Genomic DNA, 22,983 nt, shown 5'->3' on the forward strand with positions numbered 1-22,983 from the left:
AAATATCTGCATTGGGGAAAAACCTTCTAAAAAGAGTTTTTAAAAAAAAGTCCCATCAGATTGTATGGACACCTGCACATTAATCATTCACCTCTCTGGAATACTTACAGTCAGCTCCAAAAATGGCACCCTTTATAAACCAACAATCATTTTGACATTAGTTGGATTATTTTTGAAAAAAAAAAAAACTGTATATTAAATACATTTGTTTGTTTGTATTTCTTTCCAGAATTTAAATAAAACAACAACAACAACAACAACTACTAAACTCGTAATTAGACCAAATTAAATAGCAGGTCACTAATTCCAATACAACATTACTGATAATCTGTCACAGCTTGAGATTATCATCAACTGCTTATAGCAGCCAGTATTCTGTTAATATCCACTGGTTTTTCAACTCTTACCAGCATTTCAAGACCTGATTTGCTCAATTTCCCAAATTCAAAATAAATATTCCCTGGCTGTCTTACTCAGTGAACCACTCCGATACTAAATTAATTTTGCTTTTTGTGTGCAAGTTTCGGGGTCTCTTAGTTATTCAATGATTCTAAGCATTGACGATTTCTTTTTGGGGTCAACTTAATGAATGGAAACACAAGCTACATTATATGGTCAAAGATTTGTGGACACCCAACCATTGCTCCTATATGTGGTTCCGTATTTTTTGCCACAAAGTTGGAAGCACACGATAGGATTATGATATCTTTGTACGCTGTAGCATTATGATTTCCCTTCACTGGAACCAAGAGGCCCAATCATATTCTAGCATGACAATGCCCCTGTGCACAAAATGAAGTCAAAGAAGACATGTTTTCCCAAAGATTGGAGTGGAAGAACACAAGTGGCCTGCATGGAGCCCAGCAGAGCAGCATCAGGGCCCAACCTCATTAATGTTCTTATGGCTGAAGGAGCACAAATTCCCACAGCAACATTCCAAAATCTATTGGAAAACCTTCCCAGAAGAGTTGAGGCTGTTATAGCAAGAAACGGGGGAACACCACCATATTAAACACCAGACCTTTGAAAGGTCATGTTCAACAAGCATATAGAGGCGTCATTGGCAGATGTGCACACATTTTTGGCCACATAATATAGTTAGGATTATGAATGGGAAAACTGATTTGCCGGAAGTGGGGGGCCACACCCTTTCTTTCATTTAACCTCAACCTGGGATTTTCTAATCACAACAGGAACTCTGACTAGTTCTATGGTCAGCTGAGACTACAATTGCAAGTTACAACTGGGCCATGGCTTTTGACATGGCCATCCCAGTCCCTGGCTTAAAGCACATCAGGTGTGTGACATGAGCTAAAGACAGAGCCTGGTCCTGTGGAGGACCTGGGGAGATTCTGTTTTCAGGAACTCCTTGTTCTGTATTCTTACCAAGCATTATAAGACAACACCTCAGTACCAGGAGAGGTGACAGATGCCCCTTTTCCACCAAAGCAGTTCCAGGGCTGGTTCAGGGCCAGTGCTTAGTTTGAAACCGGGTTTTCTGTTTCCACTGACAAAGAACTGGCTCTGGGGCCAGAAAAAACGGTTCCAGGCTAGCACCAACTCTCTGCTGAGCCAGAGGAAAGAACCGCTTACGTCAGCGGGGGGGGGGGAGAGTTGTTAAGACCAACAACAATAACAAGACTGCGAAAGGTCGCCATTTTTAAGCGACGAGAAGCAGCAGCTGTACAAACGCGAAGTCATCCATTATTATTATTATTATTATTATTGTTGTTGCTGCTGCTGCTTCTTCCGTGTTGTTTTTGCTTTGATATTCGCGCCAAGGTTTATGTAAATGTAGCGACGTAACTGACGTATACAGCGACGTAATGACATATACAGCGACGTAATGACGTATACAGCGACGTAATGACGTGGATCCGCTTAGCACTGCGAGCTATGGAAAAGCAAACTGGTTCTCAGCTGGCTCGCAAGTTGAACGAGTTGTGAACCAGCACCAGCACTGGCCCCGAACCAGCCCTGGAACTGATTTGGTGGAAAAAGGGTAACAGAGAGATTGCACATAAAATGCAGGGGTGCCAATCATTTTTTTTCTTCATATTTTCAGTGTGAAAAAATTTCTACCATTTACCACAACTGCCAATAACACTGAGCTTACTGTATATTAGCCAATAAAACTAAAGTCTATGACCACAATCCTTCTAGGCACGGATCGTGTGCATGTTGTGTCAATAATCTAGTCATAGCTCGGCTTAATCGAGCTCAACATAAATCTAAGGAAAGCTTCACTTTCGTCTGTCATCATAATTTTTGGCAGTCACAAAACTGACAGGTTTGGACAGTCTAAAATTGGAACGACTGAAAACTATAAAACATGCAAGATAAATAAGTATAAAAAATAAAATCTAAAGGAATAAAAAGAAGGTTGGAAGAAATATAAAAAAGAGGAAGGGTGGAAAGAAGGATGAGCCAAAATAAAAGGTGTCTCCAAGTAGGATTAGTGAGTCTAAAGCAACACCTCAGTTCAGGATTTACCTACTTCTACACCTCAATTATTATAAATAAACTGTAAATCACTGAGCCCCTGTAGCCAAGCATGCACAGTGGATTATTAGATTCTCCACAATGTTTGTTACTTTGAAGTTTGTGTCTCAGGAGTTGTGAAGAATCGGATTAAGGCTTGGGTAATGTGGACTCGAGGCTAAATGCCAACTAACATTCCAATGAGCCAAGGAAGAGGATCAGTTCTAAACATGGATGTTGCTGGGTAAGAGAAGTCGTGCTGGCTTGTGTATGACTTTTGCTGAGAAAGATCAAGTGTCTTTAGAGAAAACCTAGGCGCTTGTTCAGCTCTTCTCCTGAAAACAACCCTTGGCACTAAAATAAGATTAGTTTGATCACAAAATGCAACCAAAAATGAGTGACTGAGAGAAGTGTGTGTAACTGAAGCCAAATAAGGGAAAAGTCTCTCAGGAAACAAAGGGCCTAATTGTGTATTGCAGAGACACACTGTATAAGGTTTTAGGTGTTGAAAGAGGAACTTCCAGTGGTTCAAAACAGAGCAATGATGCCCCCATGTGCCCACTGATAAGTAAATCAATAAGTAAGCAAGTTTTATTTAGAAAGCACATTTAAAAACAAGACTGTTCTACATTGCCAAAGTATGTCGACACCCATACACTACCACTCAAAAGTTTGGGGTCACTTTGAAAATGTCCTTATTTTTGAAAGAAAAGCACTGTTCTTTTCAATGAAGATCACTTTAAACTAATCAGAAATACACTCTATACATTGCTAATGTGGAAAATGACTATTCTAGCTGCAAATGTCTGGTTTTTGGTGCAATATCTCCATAGGTGTATAGAGGCCCATTTCCAGCAACTATCACTCCAGTGTTCTAATGGTACAATGTGTTTGCTCATTGCCTCAGAAGGCTAATGGATGATTAGAAAACCCTTGTACAATCATGTTAGCACAGCTGAAAACAGTTCAGCTCTTTAGAGAAGCTATAAAACTGACCTTCCTTTGAGCAGATTGAGTTTCTGGAGCATCACATTTGTGGGGTCGATTAAATGCTCAAAATGGCCAGAAAAATGTCTTGACTATATTTTCTATTCATTTTACAACTTATGGTGGTAAATAAAAGTGTGACTTTTCATGGAAAACACAAAATTGTCTGGGTGACCCCAAACTTTTGAATGGTAGTGTATGTGCTTGTTGAACATATTTTTCCAAAGGCATTGCATTAATATGGGATTGCTTCCCATTTTGCTGCCATAATAACCTCCACTCTTCTGGGAAGATTTTCCACTAGATTTTGGAGTGTGGCTATGGGGATTTGTGTTCATTCACCCATAAAAGCATTCATGAGATCAGGCACTGATGTCATGAGAAAAAGGCCTGTTGTGTAGTCTACGTTCCAGTTCATCCCAAAGGTGTTCAGTGGGGTTGAGGTCAGGGCTCTGTGCAGGACACTTGAGTTTTCCACACAAGCCTTGACAAACTACGTCTTTATGGAGCTTGCTTTATACACAGAGGCACTGATATTTTGGTAAAGGTTTGGGTCCCTGAGTTCCAGTGAAGGAAAATCTTAACGCTACAGCATATAAAAGACATTCTGTACAATTATGTGCATCCAACTTTGTGGCAAAAGTTTGAGAAAGAACCAAATATCTGGGTCATGGTCAGGCATCCACATTTTTTTTTTTAAACTTGGCAGTTAAATTTCCTTAAAAAGCTGAATCTTTAAAAATTCCCAAAATGGAATATTTCCATTAGTTACGCCTCTCAGCTGCTTCAGACAATAAAATATGCCAATATACAGTACTGTGCAAAAGTCTGCAAAGAAATGATGTAAAGCAAAGATGCTTTCAAAAATAATGAAGTTAAATATTTCTACAATAAAAAAAATACTATAAAAAGGGTAGCAAACAGTAATAAATGAAAGTCAATATTTGGCTTTTTAAGGAAATTTAACTGCCAAGTTTTACTGAGCATCTTGCAGAAACAGCCACACTTCTGGAGACTTTGACTGTCGCAGTTGCTTCTTATTTTTGCAACAAAACCCAGCAGCCTTCATTAAGGTTTTTTTTTTTGCATGAAAAGTGGTCTCTTGCATGATATGCTGCTGACATACAAACACTGTTCTGCAACATTAGACTTCCATTATGAAATTAAATGTTTGGAAACCTAAACTGTTTCTGTACTGATTCAATAATAAAATAAAATACTTTTTCAATTTAAAAAAAAAAAAAAGTCATAAAATAAAAATTTATAATAAACTTTGTACAAAAAAAAAAAAAACACCACACAGAATGTCTAAGACTTTTGCACAGTACTGTAGATACAATATATGACCAGAAGTATGTGGACACCTGATCATAACCCCATATGTGGTTCTTTCACAAACTTTTCCCATAAAGTTGGGGGAACATGATTGTACAGAATGCCTTCATATGCTCTAACATTACAATTCTCCTTCACTGGAACCAAGAGGCCCAAATCTGTTCCAGCATAACAGTGTACCTGTGCACAAACTGAGCTCCACGAAGACATGGTTTGCCAAAGTTGGAGTAGAAAAACTTGAGTGTCCTGAACAGAGCCCTGACCTCAACTCCAATGAACACCTTTGGGATGAACTGGACGACTGGGCTCCAAGCCTTCCTGCCTGACCTCATTAATGCTCTTGTGGCTGAATGATCACAAATCCCCACAGCCACACTCCAAAATCTAGTGGAAAGCCGTCCTAGAAGAGTGGAGGTGATTAAAACACCAAAAGGTGGGACCAACAGCATAGTAATGCCATGTCTTTGGAATGGGAACACATATCGGTATCATGGTCAATTGTCCACATGCGCCCGATTCCAATCATATCTCTCAAATCAACGGTCTTCTTTCAGAGTGAAATCTTGCAGCTATATAAAAAAAAAAAAAGACAATGGATTTTTTTGTCCCCCCCCCCACCAGCTTCACAATTTGACAGACCATGTGACTCCTCACAGCCAGAGGACAGTCTCCCCATAACATGGTATAATGTAGTGACAGCTATTACTTCTCTGTGTCAATTTATTTTCAAGTTAATGCATACTCCTCTAAGCTTCAATAAACCATGCACAGTTTCAGCCTTTACCAAAATGACCCCTTTACATAATAGCATTGTTGCCAAGTTCAGAGGTTTTTAATAAACAACTGAAGAGCATGATATAATATCTTGAGTTTTGGACATCAGTAAATCTGTATTCTCTTAGGGGAGCTTTGAGGGATGAGAGATATACAGTGTTTATCCGTGCAGCGATGCGGAGGAAATGTCTGTTGTGTGACCTTTTTGTCCACTGGCACAGGGCAATGAAGATCACATGGACTTGCCATGTGTGTCCTCTCAATACAATGGTGCCACTGCCACCTGGTGAACCAGAAGTGAAAACTTTTTTTTCCTCCATAAATATTAAACCACATCTCTTGTGCCTAATCTATTTTAACTTTCAAAGGGGGGGAAAAAAAAAAAAAACACCCTTCAGGGCAATGCATATGTACTACATAGACAGCACTGAAAAACTTAAGAGACCAGTGCAAAATTATCTGTTTCTCTGATTTTACGATCTGGCTATTACTATTTATTTATTTATTTTTGTGTGTTTGAGGAGCATGAACATCTCATCTCTCATTATCTCTAGCCGCTTTATCCTGTTCTACAGGGTCGCAGGCAAGTTGGAGCCTATCCCAACTGACTACGGGCGAAAGGCGGGGTACACCCTGGACAAGTCGCCAGGTCATCACAGGGCTGACACATAGACACAGACAACCATTCACACCTACAGTCAATTTAGAGCCACCAGTTAACCTAACCTGCATGTCTTTGGACTGTGGGGGAAACCGGAGCACCCAGAAGAAACCCACACGGACACGGGGAGAACATGCAAACTCCACACAGAAAGGCCCTCGCCGGCCACGGGGCTCAAACCCGGACCTTCTTGCTGTGAGGCGACAGCGCTAACCACTACACCACCGTGCTACTGGCAACATTTCTCCCAAATTCCATATAAAAATATTGTCACTTAGAGCACTTAACTGCAGAAAATGACAACTGGTCAAAATAACAAAAAAGATGAAGTGTTTTCAGACCTTGAATAATGCATAGAAATCAAGACCATATTCAGTTTTAAAACACCACAATACTAATATTTGAACTTAGGATGAGTTCAGAAATTAATATTTGGTGGAATAACCCTGACATTTAATTACAGCTTTCATGCGTCTTGGCACGCTCTTGGCACCAGTCTTTCATGTTGCTCTTGGGTGACTTTATGCCATTCCTGGCACAAAAATTAAATCAGCTCAGCTTTGTTTGATGGCTTGTGACTCATTGGTTAGGATTTCATTGCTGGGACAGAAGGTCATGGCAGTGTATGTTTATGTAGGGAGTGACCGATGAATTAGCCAATCAGATTTTGATTTATAGTGGGAGGGACCAAAAATTTATCGCCCTCGGCCTTCCCGAAGGCCAAAGCGAGCTTAAAGGAGATACGCAGAACCTTTATTTTTAAATACATTTCTGAGTGGATAGTAGAGCTGGGCGATAAATCGATTTTATCGATTAATTCAAATTTACAGTTAAGGACGATGTGTTTTTATGAAAATCGGTTTTCTCTCAGTTTTAACTTCTGCCACCGACGCTCCCCTCTGTGCATGTGCAGAACAGATCGGGCAGCAGGGGTGGATCGGGCACTGACACTATTAGCCCTCCTCCTGCGCACTTGCCATAGACACACAAACAACATGGCAGCGATTGGGGGAAAGCCGCAACTTGTGCCCAAGAAAGGAGTAACTTCCTCCACGATCTGGAATTGGTTCGGTTTTGCGGTGTCGGACGCAGACCAAACAAGTCCTCGTTGTAAGGTGTGTTTGAAAACGGAAGCAGCACGACGAATTTATTCCAACCCCTTAAACAGAAGCATGCAGCGGAGTAGGAGAAGTGCTGCTCCCAGCGGAATGAAAACAGTTGCAGCACTAGCACACCATCCAAAGTAAAGCAAGCAACCATCCCTGACACATTTTCGAACTGTGTGCCTTATGATAAGAATGGGGCACGGTGGAAAGCAATCACAGATGCTATTGCGATGTTCTCATCTACAAGCTTGTTTTTTGGCTTCTTTTTGGTTTCTGGTTGCACTTTAACCCCAAAGGGGAAACGTAAGTGAAAACAAAATAAAGGTAAAATTTGTTTTCAACTATTTCTTTGTCATCTGTAGTTTGATTTTTGGTTGGGGGGGGGGGGATCGATTAAAATCGAATTTTTTGTGAAGGCCATATTGCCCAGCTCTAGTGGATAGTATCTCCATCCTTGACTCTCGTATGCTGCATAAATGGGAATTTAAAAAATATATTTTTGAGAGTTAAAATCGACCGCAAAGTTGGCATTCGAGCTGCCCCACTGAGCCAGCCAGCCCTGAGTGCGTGACATCACAGCGGTAACCAGTTTTAAGGCCGAGTTACAAATATAGACCAAAGTCATATAAATAAAAATTTATGGTGAAAGTAAGAAATACCGTTACCGACTTGCTCAACTAAGACTGATTTGACTTCATTGATTGTGGGTTGATGCTCATTAAAACAGGATAGGTGTTATAACTTATGCAACATACATGTACATGCATGCATTTTCACTGATAAAACGTCTCATCTCATCTCATTATCTCTAACCACTTTATCCTTCTACAGGGTCGCAGGCAAGCTGGAGCCTATCCCAGCTGACTACGGGCGAAAGGCGGGGTACACCCTGGACAAGTCGCCAGGTCATCACAGGGCTGACACATAGACACAGACAACCATTCACACTCACATTCACACCTACGGTCAATTTAGTGTCACCAGTTAACCTAACCTGCATGTCTTTGGACTGTGGGGGAAACCGGAGCACCCAGAGGAAACCCACGCGGACACGGGGAGAACATGCAAACTCCACACAGAAAGGCCCTCGCCGGCCACGGGGCTTGAACCCGGACCTTCTTGCTGTGAGGCGACAGCGCTAACCACTACACCACCGTGCCGCCCACACTGATAAAACGTAAAAGGCTAAATTAAATAAATCAGATGAACTGAAACAATCACATTCTGAAACAAATTAAATAATATACCGGTAACTTAAACACACAATACAAGTTACATGTATTAATCTAAATGCAGGTAAACAATGTCAGGAGAGACCAACGACAGAGGTCTAAGACTACTAGACTTTGCAAGCAGCCATCGCCTGACACTGACAAATACCCTCCACCCCATAAACCATCACGCACAGCAACCTGGCACTCCCCTGACTGCCGCACTCACAATCAGATTGACTTCATACTGGCCCCGCAGAGGTTTAAATCCAGCATCAACAAGGCTCAAACAAGGACTTTCCCTGGTGCTGACACTGGCAGCAATCATGACTTAGTCATGATGACTTACCAACTGAAATTGTGCTGTCAAAGAAAACCAGCAGAAACTTGAATCCGTTTTGACCTGGAGAAACTGAAAGATCCGAGCATTGCAGAGGCCTTCCAAGCTCAAGTAGGAGGCAGATTTGCAGCTCTCAACATTGTGGATTGTGATGTGGACACTCTGGCGAAAAATGTGAGAGATGCCCTGATTACAACAGCTGAAGATGTGCTCGGGAAAGAACGCAAGAGGAACAAACCATGGGTGACCAACAAAGTGCTGGATCTGTGTGACAAGAGAAGAGAGCTGAGGAGGAAGAAGCATGAGAGCAAATACCATGCTGAATACCAAGAAGCGCACAGAGAATTCAGGCAGAAGATGAAAGCAGCAAAAGAAGATTGGATAGAGAAGCAGTGCCATGAGATCAACCAAGGGTTGCAGTCCAACAACAGCAGAAAAAGCATACACCACTTTGAAGCTCCTAACGAAAACAAGCCAGCCAAGAACTGCAGTAATTGAAAGCAAGGACGGAGTGCTGCTAACAGACAGTGCTGACGTACGGAAGAGGTGGACAGAATACTGCAAATAACTTTACAACCACGAGCTGAACCCATACACATCCCTGATCAATCCCCACCCAATAGACATCCATGAAACCAGCCCACCAATCCTGAAAGAGGACATCAGAGCTGCTATCCACAATCTCAAGCCAAGAAAATCCCCTGGAATAGACAATATCCCCACTGAACTGACCAAGCATGGAGGAGAGAAACTGCTGGAAGTGCTCCAAGTCCTCCACCAGAAGATCTGGGAGCAGAAGAGATGGCCTGCAGACTGGATGCAGTCACTCATCATCCCACTTCCCAAGAAAGGGAACCTGCGTCAATGCTCCAACTACAGAACCATCAGTTTGATCAGCCATGCCAGCAAGGTACTGCTCAAAGTCATCCTTAGCAGACTAAATCCAAAACCAGAAGAATTACTGGCCAAAGAACAAGCAGGTTTCAGACGAAAGCACAGCACCGTTGAGCAAATCTTCAACTGCAAGATCCTAATTGAGGAACACCTTGAACACCAACAAGACCTTTTTCATAACTTTATTGACTTTAAGAAGGCTTTTGACCGTGTGTGGCACAGTGGCCTTTGGCAGGTCATGAGAAACTGCCATATAGAAGAAGACCTGATCCAAGTTATCCAGGCGCTTTAACATCAGGCCCACAGCGCAGTTCTATTGAACAGACAGGTTGGAGCATCCTTCCGCACCACCGTTGGAGTGAGACAAGGATGCCTACTCTCCCCCGTCCTCTTCAACCTGTTCCTAGAAAAGGTCATGCAGAACACACTTGAAAACCACCACAGCACCATTTCCATCGGAGGTCGCAGCCTATCCAACTTACGCTTTGCCGACGGCATTGACTTGTTAACTGGGAGCAACCAGGAGCTTCAGGACCTGACCAACAGACTGACAAGAAGCACAGCAGCATATGGAATGGAAGTCAGCACAGAGAAATCGAAGGTGATGGTGAACTCTACTGCGAGCAGCCAAGCCAGCATAGTCATGAATGGCGAACCCTTGAAAGTTGTGTCAGAGTTCAAGTACTTGGGTGCTACACTCACACAAGATGGCACTAGCTCCAAGGAAATCCAGATCAGAATCAGGGCAGCGATGGCAAGACTCCAGAGGGTATGGAGAAGTAACATGAGTTTTAAGACCAAATTCAAGCTGTTTCAATCACTTATCATCTCTATATTCCTGTACGACTGTGAGACCTGGCTGAGAGCGAAAGAAGAATCCAAGCATTCAAGACCAAATGCTTTCACCGACTCCTATGGATAAACTACAGGGAGTGGAAAACCAATGAATTTGTTAAGAGCAAAGTCAGGAGACTAGTAGGACCCTCTCCTTGTCACAGCAAAGAAGAGAAAGCTTGCTTGGTTCAGCCACACAACATGCCACAACAACCTTAGCAAAACAATCCTGCAGGGAATGGTTGAAGGCACACACCGAAGAGGAAGGCAGAGGAAAGCCTGGATGAACATCACTGAGTGGACCCAGAGGAGCCTCCCAGAGAACATCCGAGCCACAAGCGACTGGAAGAGGATATCAACCTCAGTGGCTGCCAGGTCTCCCCGACGACGCCAGTCAAGGGATAAGTGAGTGAGGTAAACGTTGTTTTTGTTGTTTTGTATCCAAATGAGAGTCGGCGCTCACCCGTCTGTGTTCTCGCTTCTTGAAGGATGATCTTGTGGCCAATTGTTTTAAAACAATCTGACTTTCGGTTGTTCGTTCAGTTCTCCGTTCATTTGCTTCTTCCACGTAAGGGCAAGATGGCAGCAATACCCAGTGGAGAAATCAGACGGCTGCTCCACTCATTCTCCATTTTCTCCATACTGAGTACTCCGCCATTACTGCTTGACTCAGGCAATTACTAAAACCCGGGATGGGATGTCACCGGTTTTAGCAACAACCATGGGAAGGTCACTGCCTGAGCGATAAACATGTCCCGTTCCGTCCCGGGTTTTAGCAACAACTCTCGGCTCACACTTCGGGAGAACTGGTGCAACTGAACTTACTTTCCTTTTTAATAAATAAATAAATAATTTCCTTTTCTTGTAGTTTTATTTAATTGTTGATACTGCACCCTCTTTCAATACGGGCTTATAGCCAACGCTCCTCAAAAGATCGGAGGTTTCGTACAAGTCCTCAGTAAAATGTGCAGAGCAGAGGAGAGACCACTTCGTAAGCGCCCAATGTCCCCATGAACTTCTCGCAAAACGCGTCCAAGTCTTTGCAGTTTGAACATTCTTGGGCCATGAATGCAACGTAAATCCACCTTCTGTCGTGTTGCTGCACCCGCCAGCAACACATCTACATGGCATGGCGATACATTAGCTCAAAATAGAGGCTCGGAGTTGCAGTCAGCTCTGTTTCAGTATAGAGGAAATGGCGATGAGACCGATAGACTTCCTGCTGTGACCTTACGGACATCAAGGTCATTCACTCAGACCGCTACCTATATAAATCACTTTAATCATAAAAATTACAATATTAGATTTATTGTTAAATGCTTAAAACTATTCCTGTGCCATTCTTGAGGTCTCAAGGCATTTATAAACGAAAGTGAGGCCATGGTTCTGTGTATCTCCTTTCACCGCAACTTGGTGCCGTCTGTGCAGCAGTGATGTCACCTTCCAGCCGGTGTAGCATTCATCAGTCGTGTTAGCGAATGCTAATAAAGCAGTCAATCCAGTGCTATCGAGAGCAAGTAGCACAGGCTAACGACTGAGAAACTAAGATTCCTGTCTCCAGACTCTTCTTCCACACTGCACGCTTGTCATAGTACTTTTCAGTCAGACTTAAGTATTCATTTCCGTGTACTTTACTTAGTTACTTTTAAAATCAACAACTACACACAACGGAGCGACCTGGCACCCTGTCGCTAATCCCTCGCGAAATCCTTTGCCCTGCTGCTTTTTTGTTGTGTCTGGCTAAGTTTTGGCTGAGCTCAAGTCCCAAATCTAATAGTAATGGTTTATCACTGATTTTGGACCATGCTATCCAAACACATAATATTACGTCAGTTTTCTAAAAATTAAACCGTTTCTTCAATCTTTGATTTGTAATATCTCAAGAATGGATAAACATATTTTAAATTCTGTAAAAAGTATGTTGTTTAGCATTCAATGAGACCAGTTTCAAGCAATTTGGATTGAATTTTCACCTGACATGCCTACTTTGAATGTTTGGCAAATTAATAAATATTAATTTTTTCTTCTTCAAATGTGCTTTTCACTTTTTAAAATAGATGAAGACTGTGAAAAGTGTCAGCCTTCCAGGGCATTTAAACTCAGGGTTAGATCTCTTTCTGATGCACTCTGCATCATTATCTTCTTTGAAATACTTGAAGAATAAGGGTGTAATGATACACTCCAGTCACACTTCAATACATAATACTGGCTTCATGATTAAATTCTCTGCATATCTGAACAAAATTGTAATGAAGAAAGATGACTGAAAATTTTCTTTTTTTAAATTTCTGCACTACAAAACAATGTGTATTTCTGTCTGTATAAAACAAAAATTGCTATGAACAGAGGTTTAATATTGGAACCAAAATGTACTGCAGGTTCACGTCATTTAAAATCAATAAATAAAACTACAGACCAGATGCCCTGTTCTGTATTCTCTAAACTGATAAAATGCTCTAGGAGAGACTCAGTGCTGTTCTACTGGTAGAGGAAGGTTGTACAAAAAGTATTTAATGCAGGGGTGCCAATAAGAGTGGCACGTGTGTTTTTGTTGAAAATAATTATTTCTTGATGAGGGATGTTTTTTCTGTGAATAAATTGATTTCAATTAAAAGGTTGAATTCTTCTCATTTTTTCAGTGTGAGATGAAGCAACTTCACCAAAAGGTGGATTTATTCTAACCCTTTTTATTAATCTTGAGGTGGGGGAGAACTTTACAGTCGTGGAGGGTACTATATATTAATTTCTCTTGAAATCTTTAGACACCCTACTTAAGTGTGTCATCTATAAGGTCCAAAGACATTAACTTAATTAACCTTAATGTACAAGATTATTAGATCACAAATGAAAAATAATTACTTTATCTTAAAAACTTCATCTGAGAGTGTAAACTCTAGAGACTGTTGTGTGAAAAATCCCAGATCAGCATTTTCTGAAATACTCAAACCAGCTGTAGGTACAGTCCATCTAAGAACTACAACAGTCCCTTTAAGGACTAAAACTCCCATCACCAGCTTCCGCGTTGACCTGCGTCACGCGGGGGCGGGATCACCAAGGTCACATCCTCCATGAAAGCATAAGAAACCCGGAAACTCCTAGCTCCTCCTCTTTTGGCGCCGTGATTTCAACACGGACACAAGGAGGACTTCTCTCTCTCTTTCCGTCTGGACCAGTGGTCTGCAGGCACAAAGGGATTTTTGCTCCGGCAAGCAAACCAGATAAGATGTCTTTTCCTCCTTTCTTGCAAGAATCAGAGTTTCGCGCTTTTCTTTGTTTACCTTTGGCCACAGTAGACTCTAAGATCGCGCGATTTTTAAACTCAGCTTGAGTTACAACCGTTTTTTTTTATTTCTATTATCAAGTACGTACAAACTGCCGCCAAGTAGTTAATTTAAAAAGTTAGGAGCAACCGAAATTCCTCCTAATTAAAGCGCTGTGCACGTTATTCTGATCAGAGACTTTTCATCACAAACGACCATCGGACCAAGAAATTCTCTGTGCTTTCTACAGAAGCAACTCACGTGCTTCACAATGGAAACTCCAAAGTCTCGGAACATCTCTTCACAATTTTGCTAAAGGCAAGATACTGAGTAAGACTTGGCATTTGGGCAAAACCTAGTCTTAGGAATTAGCTTTTATGAAGAAGTGTGAATTTAAACTCAGGAACAGTTTAAACGTGTACACTGTAAACACGCAGCGTGTTGAATTAATTATTGTTTTGATCTCTCAGTTTTGTTTAATAGATAGGTTGCATGCTCTCTCTTTCTTTCTAATACTTTAATTTCATTATTTACACACATCTTGACCTCATCAAGATTTCAGTGGATTCAGTACTGTTATAAGCTAGTGAAATTAGCCTATGGCTAATTCTTTTGTCCCATTAGCATCCAGGGCTAATTGTATTGTCTCAAAGGAGAACACGTGGTGGCCCTCCTCCACAGGCCTCACAAACACACCTTAGCTAGCATTCCTTTGTCTTAGCTAGCGACACAAGGCTAATCTGTGTCTCCACACGTGGCCAACACATCTTAGCTAACAAGCAGAGCTAAATCCTTTGTTCTCAAACCCCACGTGGTGACACACCCTCCTTAGCTAGCAACACAAAGCTAATTCTTTTGTCTTAGCAACCAAAGCTAACTCCCTTGTTTTCACTTAGAAACATGTGGTCAACTCCCACACACACTACATGTTTCATGTTTAATTTATTTTTATTTACACACACACACAAACACGCTCACCAAGTATATATCATATTTGTATATATTTCAACTGCCATTATCCATTTTTTTTATTTGTTATAATAAATTCATTTATTATTGAAACTGTGTGTTTATTTGTGTTCCAATATTTCTGAAGTCATCCAATCTCAAAATAATTCAAAGGTGCATATGATTTATGTGATATGGTAAGTGATCATAATAATTTGGAATATACCATAATTTAGCTGTTTGGTAATTTACTATTAAGCACCAAAATTAATGGTATTATTTAATGAGACTGATTCCATGAGTGATTTAATGATATGAGACTGATCAAATGAGACTGATTCCATGAGTGATTTAATGAGTGATTTAATGATATGAGACTGATTCAATGAAAACAATTCAATGAGACTGATTCAATGGTATGATTCAAATGAGACTGATTCAATTTTAATTATTAACCTTCAGATTTAATGAGATTGATCACTCAATTACCCAATTGCACCTACACAGCCGATTTGGTCCCAACAATCATTGCCACAGATATCTCACTATTTCCCCATTCTGATGTTTGGTGTGAACGTGACCCAAAGCTCCTGACCTGCAGCTGCATGATTTTTTTATGCACTGTGCTGCTGTCACATGATTAGCTGATTGAACTGATGAACTGCATGGATGAGCAGGTATACAGGTGTTCCTATTAAAGTGAACAGAATGTTCCATGGTTATTTGTAATAGTAAAGAAAAATTATTTTTGCACCTTTAACTGTCCAAATATTTAAAGCCAAGAAGTTTAACTATACCTTTAAAAAAAAGGCATTTGCCTCATCAAGCAGCAAGTCCTGCAGTCTTATGGTTAACCATATTTATTTATTACGGTTTCTACTTTTGGTTTAAATTTTTTTTAAATGGTTCAGAACATCAGAGGACATCAGTTCTAGTACCGAGGGGTCAGAGTGCACAACGTGTGGTATTTTCATTGCTCCAGAATATCTGTAGTAATGAATCTACAGTAAAGTAGCTGTTTTGAGCAGGGAAATCACTAGTATTGGGTTCGAGACCACATCAGCCGAGATAGAGTCAAGCCCAAGATCATAGCCGATAGGGGCGGTTTCACAATCAGGGTATACTTTTTTAGGTCCACTATAGTCCAAAAATGAAACCTCAAATTTTTGTGTTTCTGCTGCAAAAATGACCTTCTGAGATGGAAATGAACTGCAGAATTTCAGAGCTACAGGTCGTATACTGGGCGTGGTACTTATGGTCAGAAGATGGCACATAGAGCAATGTATTTCTAAAACTGAACACCTTTCATATAATCCACAAGAGTAAGGGATACAAAGTGAAAAACTGTTGAAATGGATGTGACGTATGTTAAGTACAAATTTTCAAGTCCTGTGCAGCGATGTTTGTACACGGTGGTGACTGGAATAACTGAAGTGGTGTCCATAATCCTTGTGGTTTTCTGGAGAGGACGCTTTTTGACAGACTCACATTTCAACCACATGTGAAGCTCTGCTGCAAAGGTGTCTCTCATCTGTTTCAAGTCCTGTGTATTGTTTTGTTTTTAACTGTACAACACAGTATTTTGCTTCAAAAGAAACAAAAATTTTCTGAAAAAATAATTTACAACCTCATCATATAGCGAGTGTTTCCCAGAGAGGACATTTTTGATGGATAAAGGATCTAAATTAAGGGGCACTTAATTTAGAAAAAAATGTAACTTTCACTTAAATATATTTCTATTGGGAATGAAAATACTGTATACATCCCCAAGTAAAACCCAGTTAGTGCTTAAAAAAATAAAAATTCTGAATTTAACCAGTCAAATCTAAGTGTAATAATTAAAGTAGAATTAAATGAAAAGACCACAGGGTGAAAACGGAGCTGCATTTGATTCTTACAGAGATATTTATAAGAACTTATAAGAGACGTTACTGCTGTAGGTAGGGCTGGCGTGTCCCTGGAAAATAAGGTATAAGAAACTCCAGATGGTATGTGTGCACGCGTGTGTGTGTGTGTGTGTGTGTGTGTGTGTGTGTGTGTGTGTGTGTGTGTGTGTGTGTGCATACTGTACATACATATACACACACTGGACCTAGTTGGTGTTATTCAAAAAAGCAGCCATGATTGTGAAAGGTTTACAATAATTTACAGTGGTGCTTGAAAGTTTGTGAACCCTTTAGAATTTTCTATATTTCTGCATAAATGACCTAAAACATCATCAGATTTTCACACAAGTCCTAAAAGTAGATAAAGAGAACCAGGTTAAACAAATGAGACAAAAACATTATACTTGGTCATTTATTTATTAAGGAAAATGATCCAATATATCTGTGAGTGGCAAAAGTATGTGAACCTCTAGGATTAGCAGTTAATTTGAAGGTGAAATTAGAGTCAGGTGTTTTCAACCAATGGGATGACAATCAGGTGCGAGTGGGCATCCTGTTTTATTTAAAGAACAGGGATCTATTAAAGTCTGATCTTCACAACACGTTTGTGGAAGTGTATCATGGCATGAACAAAGAAGATTTCTGAGGACTTCAGAAAAAGCATTGTTGATGCTCATCAGGCTGGAGAAGGTTCCAAAACCATCTCTAAAGAGTTTGGACTCCACCAATCCACAGTCAGACAGATTGTGTACAAATGGAGGAAATTCAAGACCATCGTTACGCTCCCCAGGAGTGGTTGACCAACAAAGATCACTCCAAGAGCAAGGCGTGTAACAGTCGGCGAGGTCACAAAGGACCCCAGGGTAACTTCTACGAAACTGAAGGCCTCTCTCACATTGGCTAATGTGAATGTTCATGAGTCCACCATCAGGAGAACACTGAACAACAATGGTGCACATGTCAGGGTTGCAAGGAGAAAGCCACTGCTCTCCAAAAAGAACATTGCTGCTCATCTGCAGTTTGCTAAAGATCACGTGGACAAGCCAGAAGGCTATTGGAAAAAATGTTTTGTGGACAGATGAGACTAAAATAGAACTTTTTGGTTTAAATGAGAAGTGTTCTGTTTGGAGAAAGGAAAACACTGCATTCCAGCATAAGAACCTTATCCCATCTATGAATCATGGTTTGGGCCTGTTTTGCTGCATCTGGATGGACCAGGACGGCTTGCCATCATTGATGGAACAATGAATTCTGAATTATACCAGCGAATTCTAAAGGAAAATGTCAGGACATCTGTCCATGAACTGAATCTCAAGAGAAGGTGGGTCATGCAGCAAGACAACGACCCTAAGCACACAAGTCGTTCTACCAAAGAATGCTTAAAGAAGAATAAAGTTAATATTTTGGAATGGCCAAGTCAAAGTCCTGACCTTAATCCAGTTGAAATGTTGTGGAAGGACCTGAAGCGAGCAGTTCATGTGAGGAAACCCACCAACATCCCAGAGCTGAAGCTGTTCTGTATGGAGAAATGGGCTAAAATTCCTCCAAGCCGGTGTGCAGGACCGATCAACAGTTACAGGAAACATTTAGCTCCAGTTATTGCTGCACAAGGGGATCACACCAGATACTGAAAGCGAAGGTTTACATACTTTTGCCACTCACAGATATGTAATATTGGATCATTTTCCTCCATAAGTGAATGACCAAGTATCATATTTTTGTCTCATTTGTTTAACTGGGTTCTCTTTATCTACTTTTAGGACTCATGTGAAAATCTGATGTTTTAGGTCATATTTATGCAGAAATATAGAAAATTCTAAAGCGTTCACAAACTTTCAAGCACCACTGTAGCACAAAAATCTTTTAGCACAAGTTCTAAGAACATTTAATCTTTATTATAAACTAGCAGGTTACCCAGCATTGCCTGGGTTTTGCAAAATTCTGGGTTGCCCCCAGACTTCCATGTCAAATTTGGTGAAGATCCGTCGAGAAATAGTGATGTTAACCCAAGACAACCAATAATCCAAACACCCACCACCCAGGGGCCCACTGGGGAACCACTGGGGCCCAAATATGGAATTTCTGAGTTTTGTGGCTATCTCCTGTACCTACGTGCCAAGTTTAGTGATGATCTGTCGAGAGTTTGTGTTGATAAATGTAACGCGAAAGGCATTGAGGGAGGGAGCAGCTGGATGTTGTGCCCCCCAGGGACCTCCCTGGGGCCCTTACATGAATTTTGTTTATGCAAAAATCTGAGTCATCCTCAGACCTAATTGCCAAATTTGGTGAAAATCCGTCGAGAAATGGCGACTTTAGCTCAAGACAAACAAACTCTGCCACTTATTATATTGAAGAAAGAATACTGACTGATAATGTTTAAAGACGTTTGATGGATTTTTTTTTAATGGAAGTTGCTGAGCTTCTAATCAAATACGAGCAATTGTATTTTGCTGTATTATAAAACAATGTTTTTGGTTATTTTGTAATTCCTGGAAGTTTATATGGCACCTTAATTTAATTGCAACTTGTTCTCGTATACTTTAGTGGAAGTTTCTTTGTTTACATCTCACAACTGTCAATTACTAAAGAGAACATGATTCTTATTTTCTCATAGAAATGTGTCTTTTTCAGTCAAAGACTATACGTACAAACAGTTATGTGTTATCAAATGGACATTTAATCAGTTTTTAGGATTAGATTTCACTCTTAGACAGCAAAAGACTTGTCAAGCGGAGCAAGAGACATAATCCTTCAGTGAATTACTTTGGGAAACATGTACTGTACAGTAAATTATTTTAACTTTTGTGCTAAATGACCGGATACCTTGTGAAACAGCTCGTGGAATCCAAGTCGAGGCTGAATTGAAAGTGAGGTAAGACCAACACCTCAACTTGCCATGTCCGTGTGCTCAGATGTGTTAATCTGATAGTTGTAGTATCTTTCTAACCTTATTTGAAATTTCTCTGGAATTAACTGAAATTGACTTTGGTGCTAACATTTTGTACAAAATACGTGCACAGGACACACATGGTCTCAAGTGGTATTGATCAAATATTTTGAGTCTGTAAGCCAGGACTGAAACAAGAACAAGTAAAAGTTCACCCGAATTTATGACAAGACCTCGACCAATGATGTGTGGTGTCAAGAACCACAACACAAGACTAGAAATCTTCAAACTGATCCAACGGGTTAGTGTCAAGGTTATTACCTCATACTGAAACGTCGCATCATGCAGCAGCTCGGGAAGCATCCTCATGGCCAGCTCCTTACTGCCTCCATCAGAAACATAATGAAGAACCAGAAGTTCATCCTCTCGGAAACGGCCATGTTTTGCCATGGAGCGCATGGCCACCTCAAACTTGCTCTGCATTGATCGGCTCATGTTAATCTTCGTGAACATCATGAGAGCGTGGTAGGTCTGCTGTCTTTTTGCTCGGTTCTCGTCGTGATGTGCAGCTCTGGTGTTCGCTGAGAGATCGGCATCGTTGCGGTTCGAGTTGTGACTCTCCTGCGTCTCCTTGATGCGCTTGGTGGTGCTCGAGAAGTTCTGCTTTTCTGAACCGAAATAGTAGAAAGCCATCACAGCCAGAGCTGCAGCAAGGAGCAGAGCAAGCTGATGAGGTCTGAAAGTGCTGATTCTTGCCATGGTGAGTGAAAAGAGACGCAAAATGCCCATGGTTTCAAAATATCCAGGGTGGAATCTGATGAAAGAGGGACAGAGAGATCATAAAGATTATTCATCAGCAGTATTAAGACCATAAAGCACCATGAACCTGCACTACTTTGGTTTTTGACTACAATGTGGACAGATGTGTCAACTGACTGTCTTCAAGGACCCAACTGTCGGCGTCTCGTCCATAATGGAGTGATACCTTCCTGGCCAGGTAAAGGTGCAGCACCTGTCACCTGTCTCACACTACAGTTTCAACAGCAACTCTCATTAAACATAACATTCATTAAAAAAAAAAAAAAGCTGATTAGAACATATAATTCAGACGTTGTGCAAATTAGATAACTCACCGTAGTGTAAACTCTTTCAGTAACACATATTTAACACAAACAGTTCAATAATATTCTATTGTGTTGAGTAAAGCTCATGTGAAATGGGCATGGATTCATCAACGTTATCTCGAGTCATTACTAGTCTCACTTCATGGTTGAACCCAAATGGCAACCTGGTCCCTTCACACACGCCCTGCGTAGTGTATAGAATAACAGTTTCTAGCCTTCTGCACCCTACACTACACACAGTGCACTTATACAGCTCCGTTTAAGACATGGCCCAAAGCTTCCCCCGGAACAACAACATGTCAAGCAAGAAATGTAAAGAATAAAAGCCCTGAAATTTCATTTCAGCGTTTTCTGTTCATATCGTAAATATCAAGTAAAAGAAAATAAATTATACATTCGTTTATGAATTGATTTTAAAATATTTTTTTAGGTTTTTTTCCCTCTATGGTCAAGTAGCTTACATCCCATAATGCTACATTACGTATATTTTAAACTGAAGCACGCCAGTGCCCCACCACCCATCATGACTACGTTCTACAGAGGGACCATTGAGAGCATCCTCTCCAGCTGCATCACTGTATGGGGCGGGAGCTGCACTGACCACAACAGGAAAGCCCTGCAGCGTATAGTGAACACAGCTGGGAAGATCATCAATGCACCCCTCCCTGCAATATACACCACCCGCCTCACCCGCAAAGCTCTCACAATCGTGAGAGATGAGACTCACCCAGCACACAACCTGTTTAGCCTCCTGCCCTCTGGAAAGAGGTACAGGAGCCTACGGTCCAGAACCACCAGACTCACCAACAGCTTCATCCACCAGGCCGTCAGGATGTTGAACTCCCTCCTCTCTCTCCCATCACTGACAGCTCCACCCACCAGACAGCCAAGAAGTTAGGATCTTGCCCCCCGCATAGGAAAGGCTCTGACTCAGGAACCCCCCATACACACATACACAACACACACACACGGAAAGATTCTGACTCAGGAAGCCCCCCCCACACATGGAAAGACTCGAACTCAGGAAAGACTCTGACTATGGAACTGCACTATGTGACTTTTGCACCTTTACCTGCACTACCTCACTTTTTTTTTTTTTTTTACACACCATACACTGTGTCTTGTTGCTGCTGCCCTCCACGGAAAAGACTTCTCTATGGAACTACATATGTGACTTTGCACCTTACCTGAACTATCTCATAAGAACTGCCTTGGGCCCTGCAATATAACAACTTACCATATGCTGCTTCTGAATGCTGCTACACATGATTATTTATTTAACACATTATTCTACATAAATGCTGCTACTGTGATAACCTCAACTGGACTGTGCTGTACTGTACTGTGTGTCTTGTATACTAGTCTTGTTCTTATCTTCCTGTCTTTAGCCTAGATTATTTTTTTCTAAATGTTAAATGTTTCAATTCCCCCCCTTTTTTTAAATCATTACTTTATTATTACTTATTGCTTGTTACACTGTTATTGGTCCTGTCTTGCGCTTTAATGTTTGTCTTGTTAATGTCAGTCCTATGTTTGTCTATGTCTTTACATGGGATAGAGAGAAACGTAATTTCAATTTCCTTGTATGACCTGTGCATATGACAATAAACTGACAATAAAGCTAACTTGAACTTAAAGCTGTAGTGTTAGCATTAGCTATCGTGATTAATCCAAGTTAAAATTAATTCAATAAAAGAAATTAAAATTAATCCAATAATATAAAACAATGTATTTTGTGAATGAAACTTATATTAAGAAAGTAGGTAAATATAAAATCTTGCAAAAGGTTTTTTGTTTGTTTTTAAATCAAGTGATTTAATTTGACAAGAGCCGTTTGGTGCTAAGCTAAATACGTCCACGGTGACGCCATCTTCGATAGGGCAATTTTCCAAAGAAACAATGCTGCATTCATGACCAATTGGGAAGTTTCCCGAACTGGTTGTTTCCTACTGGGCAGTTTCTCAAAAATATCCGTTTGAACAGCTCTCCAAGTCGTAATTCCTGCTGCAGAAACTTGCAATTCTGTGGCGTCACGTCAACATGGCGGCGCTCGTAAGCTTGAAACATAAAAACAAGCTATAACAGTGTGATTTAAGGTTTATTTTAAAGCAGTCTTTTGGATTTCTGTTCAGATTTGAAATCCCTAAATACTGGGTGATGTTTTGATAAGTGAAATGTGAATTAATCTTCTTCAAATTAATATTCAAACTGGTCTTTCAGTGACTTATCACATCCACTTTAAAAATAAATCATTT

The 22,983-nt window shown here is 40.7% G+C and overlaps 1 protein-coding gene across 3 annotated transcripts in view; it reads right to left on the minus strand.

Moving 5' to 3' along the window:
* The window catches only part of xxylt1 (xyloside xylosyltransferase 1), a 128,291-nt gene extending 106,709 nt beyond the window's left edge, over positions 1 to 21,582 (minus strand). Inside the window, exons 1-2 of one of the 3 annotated variants that reach the window (XM_060941764.1) lie at positions 21,533 to 21,582; positions 19,926 to 20,418 (exon numbers count right to left, since the gene is read on the minus strand). In XM_060941764.1, the coding sequence (XP_060797747.1) occupies positions 19,926 to 20,393 (468 nt within the window). In that variant the 5' untranslated portion in view covers positions 20,394 to 20,418; positions 21,533 to 21,582. Of the gene's footprint in view, positions 1 to 19,925; positions 20,419 to 20,737; positions 20,856 to 21,455 lie in introns of those variants that run through there. The other 2 variants (XM_060941762.1, XM_060941763.1) reach the window with 2 other exon arrangements.
* Between the last annotated feature and the right edge of the window lie 1,401 nt (positions 21,583 to 22,983).

This window comes from Neoarius graeffei, chromosome 15 (genome assembly GCF_027579695.1).
Source record: "Neoarius graeffei isolate fNeoGra1 chromosome 15, fNeoGra1.pri, whole genome shotgun sequence".
Classification (NCBI taxonomy): domain Eukaryota; kingdom Metazoa; phylum Chordata; class Actinopteri; order Siluriformes; family Ariidae; genus Neoarius; species Neoarius graeffei.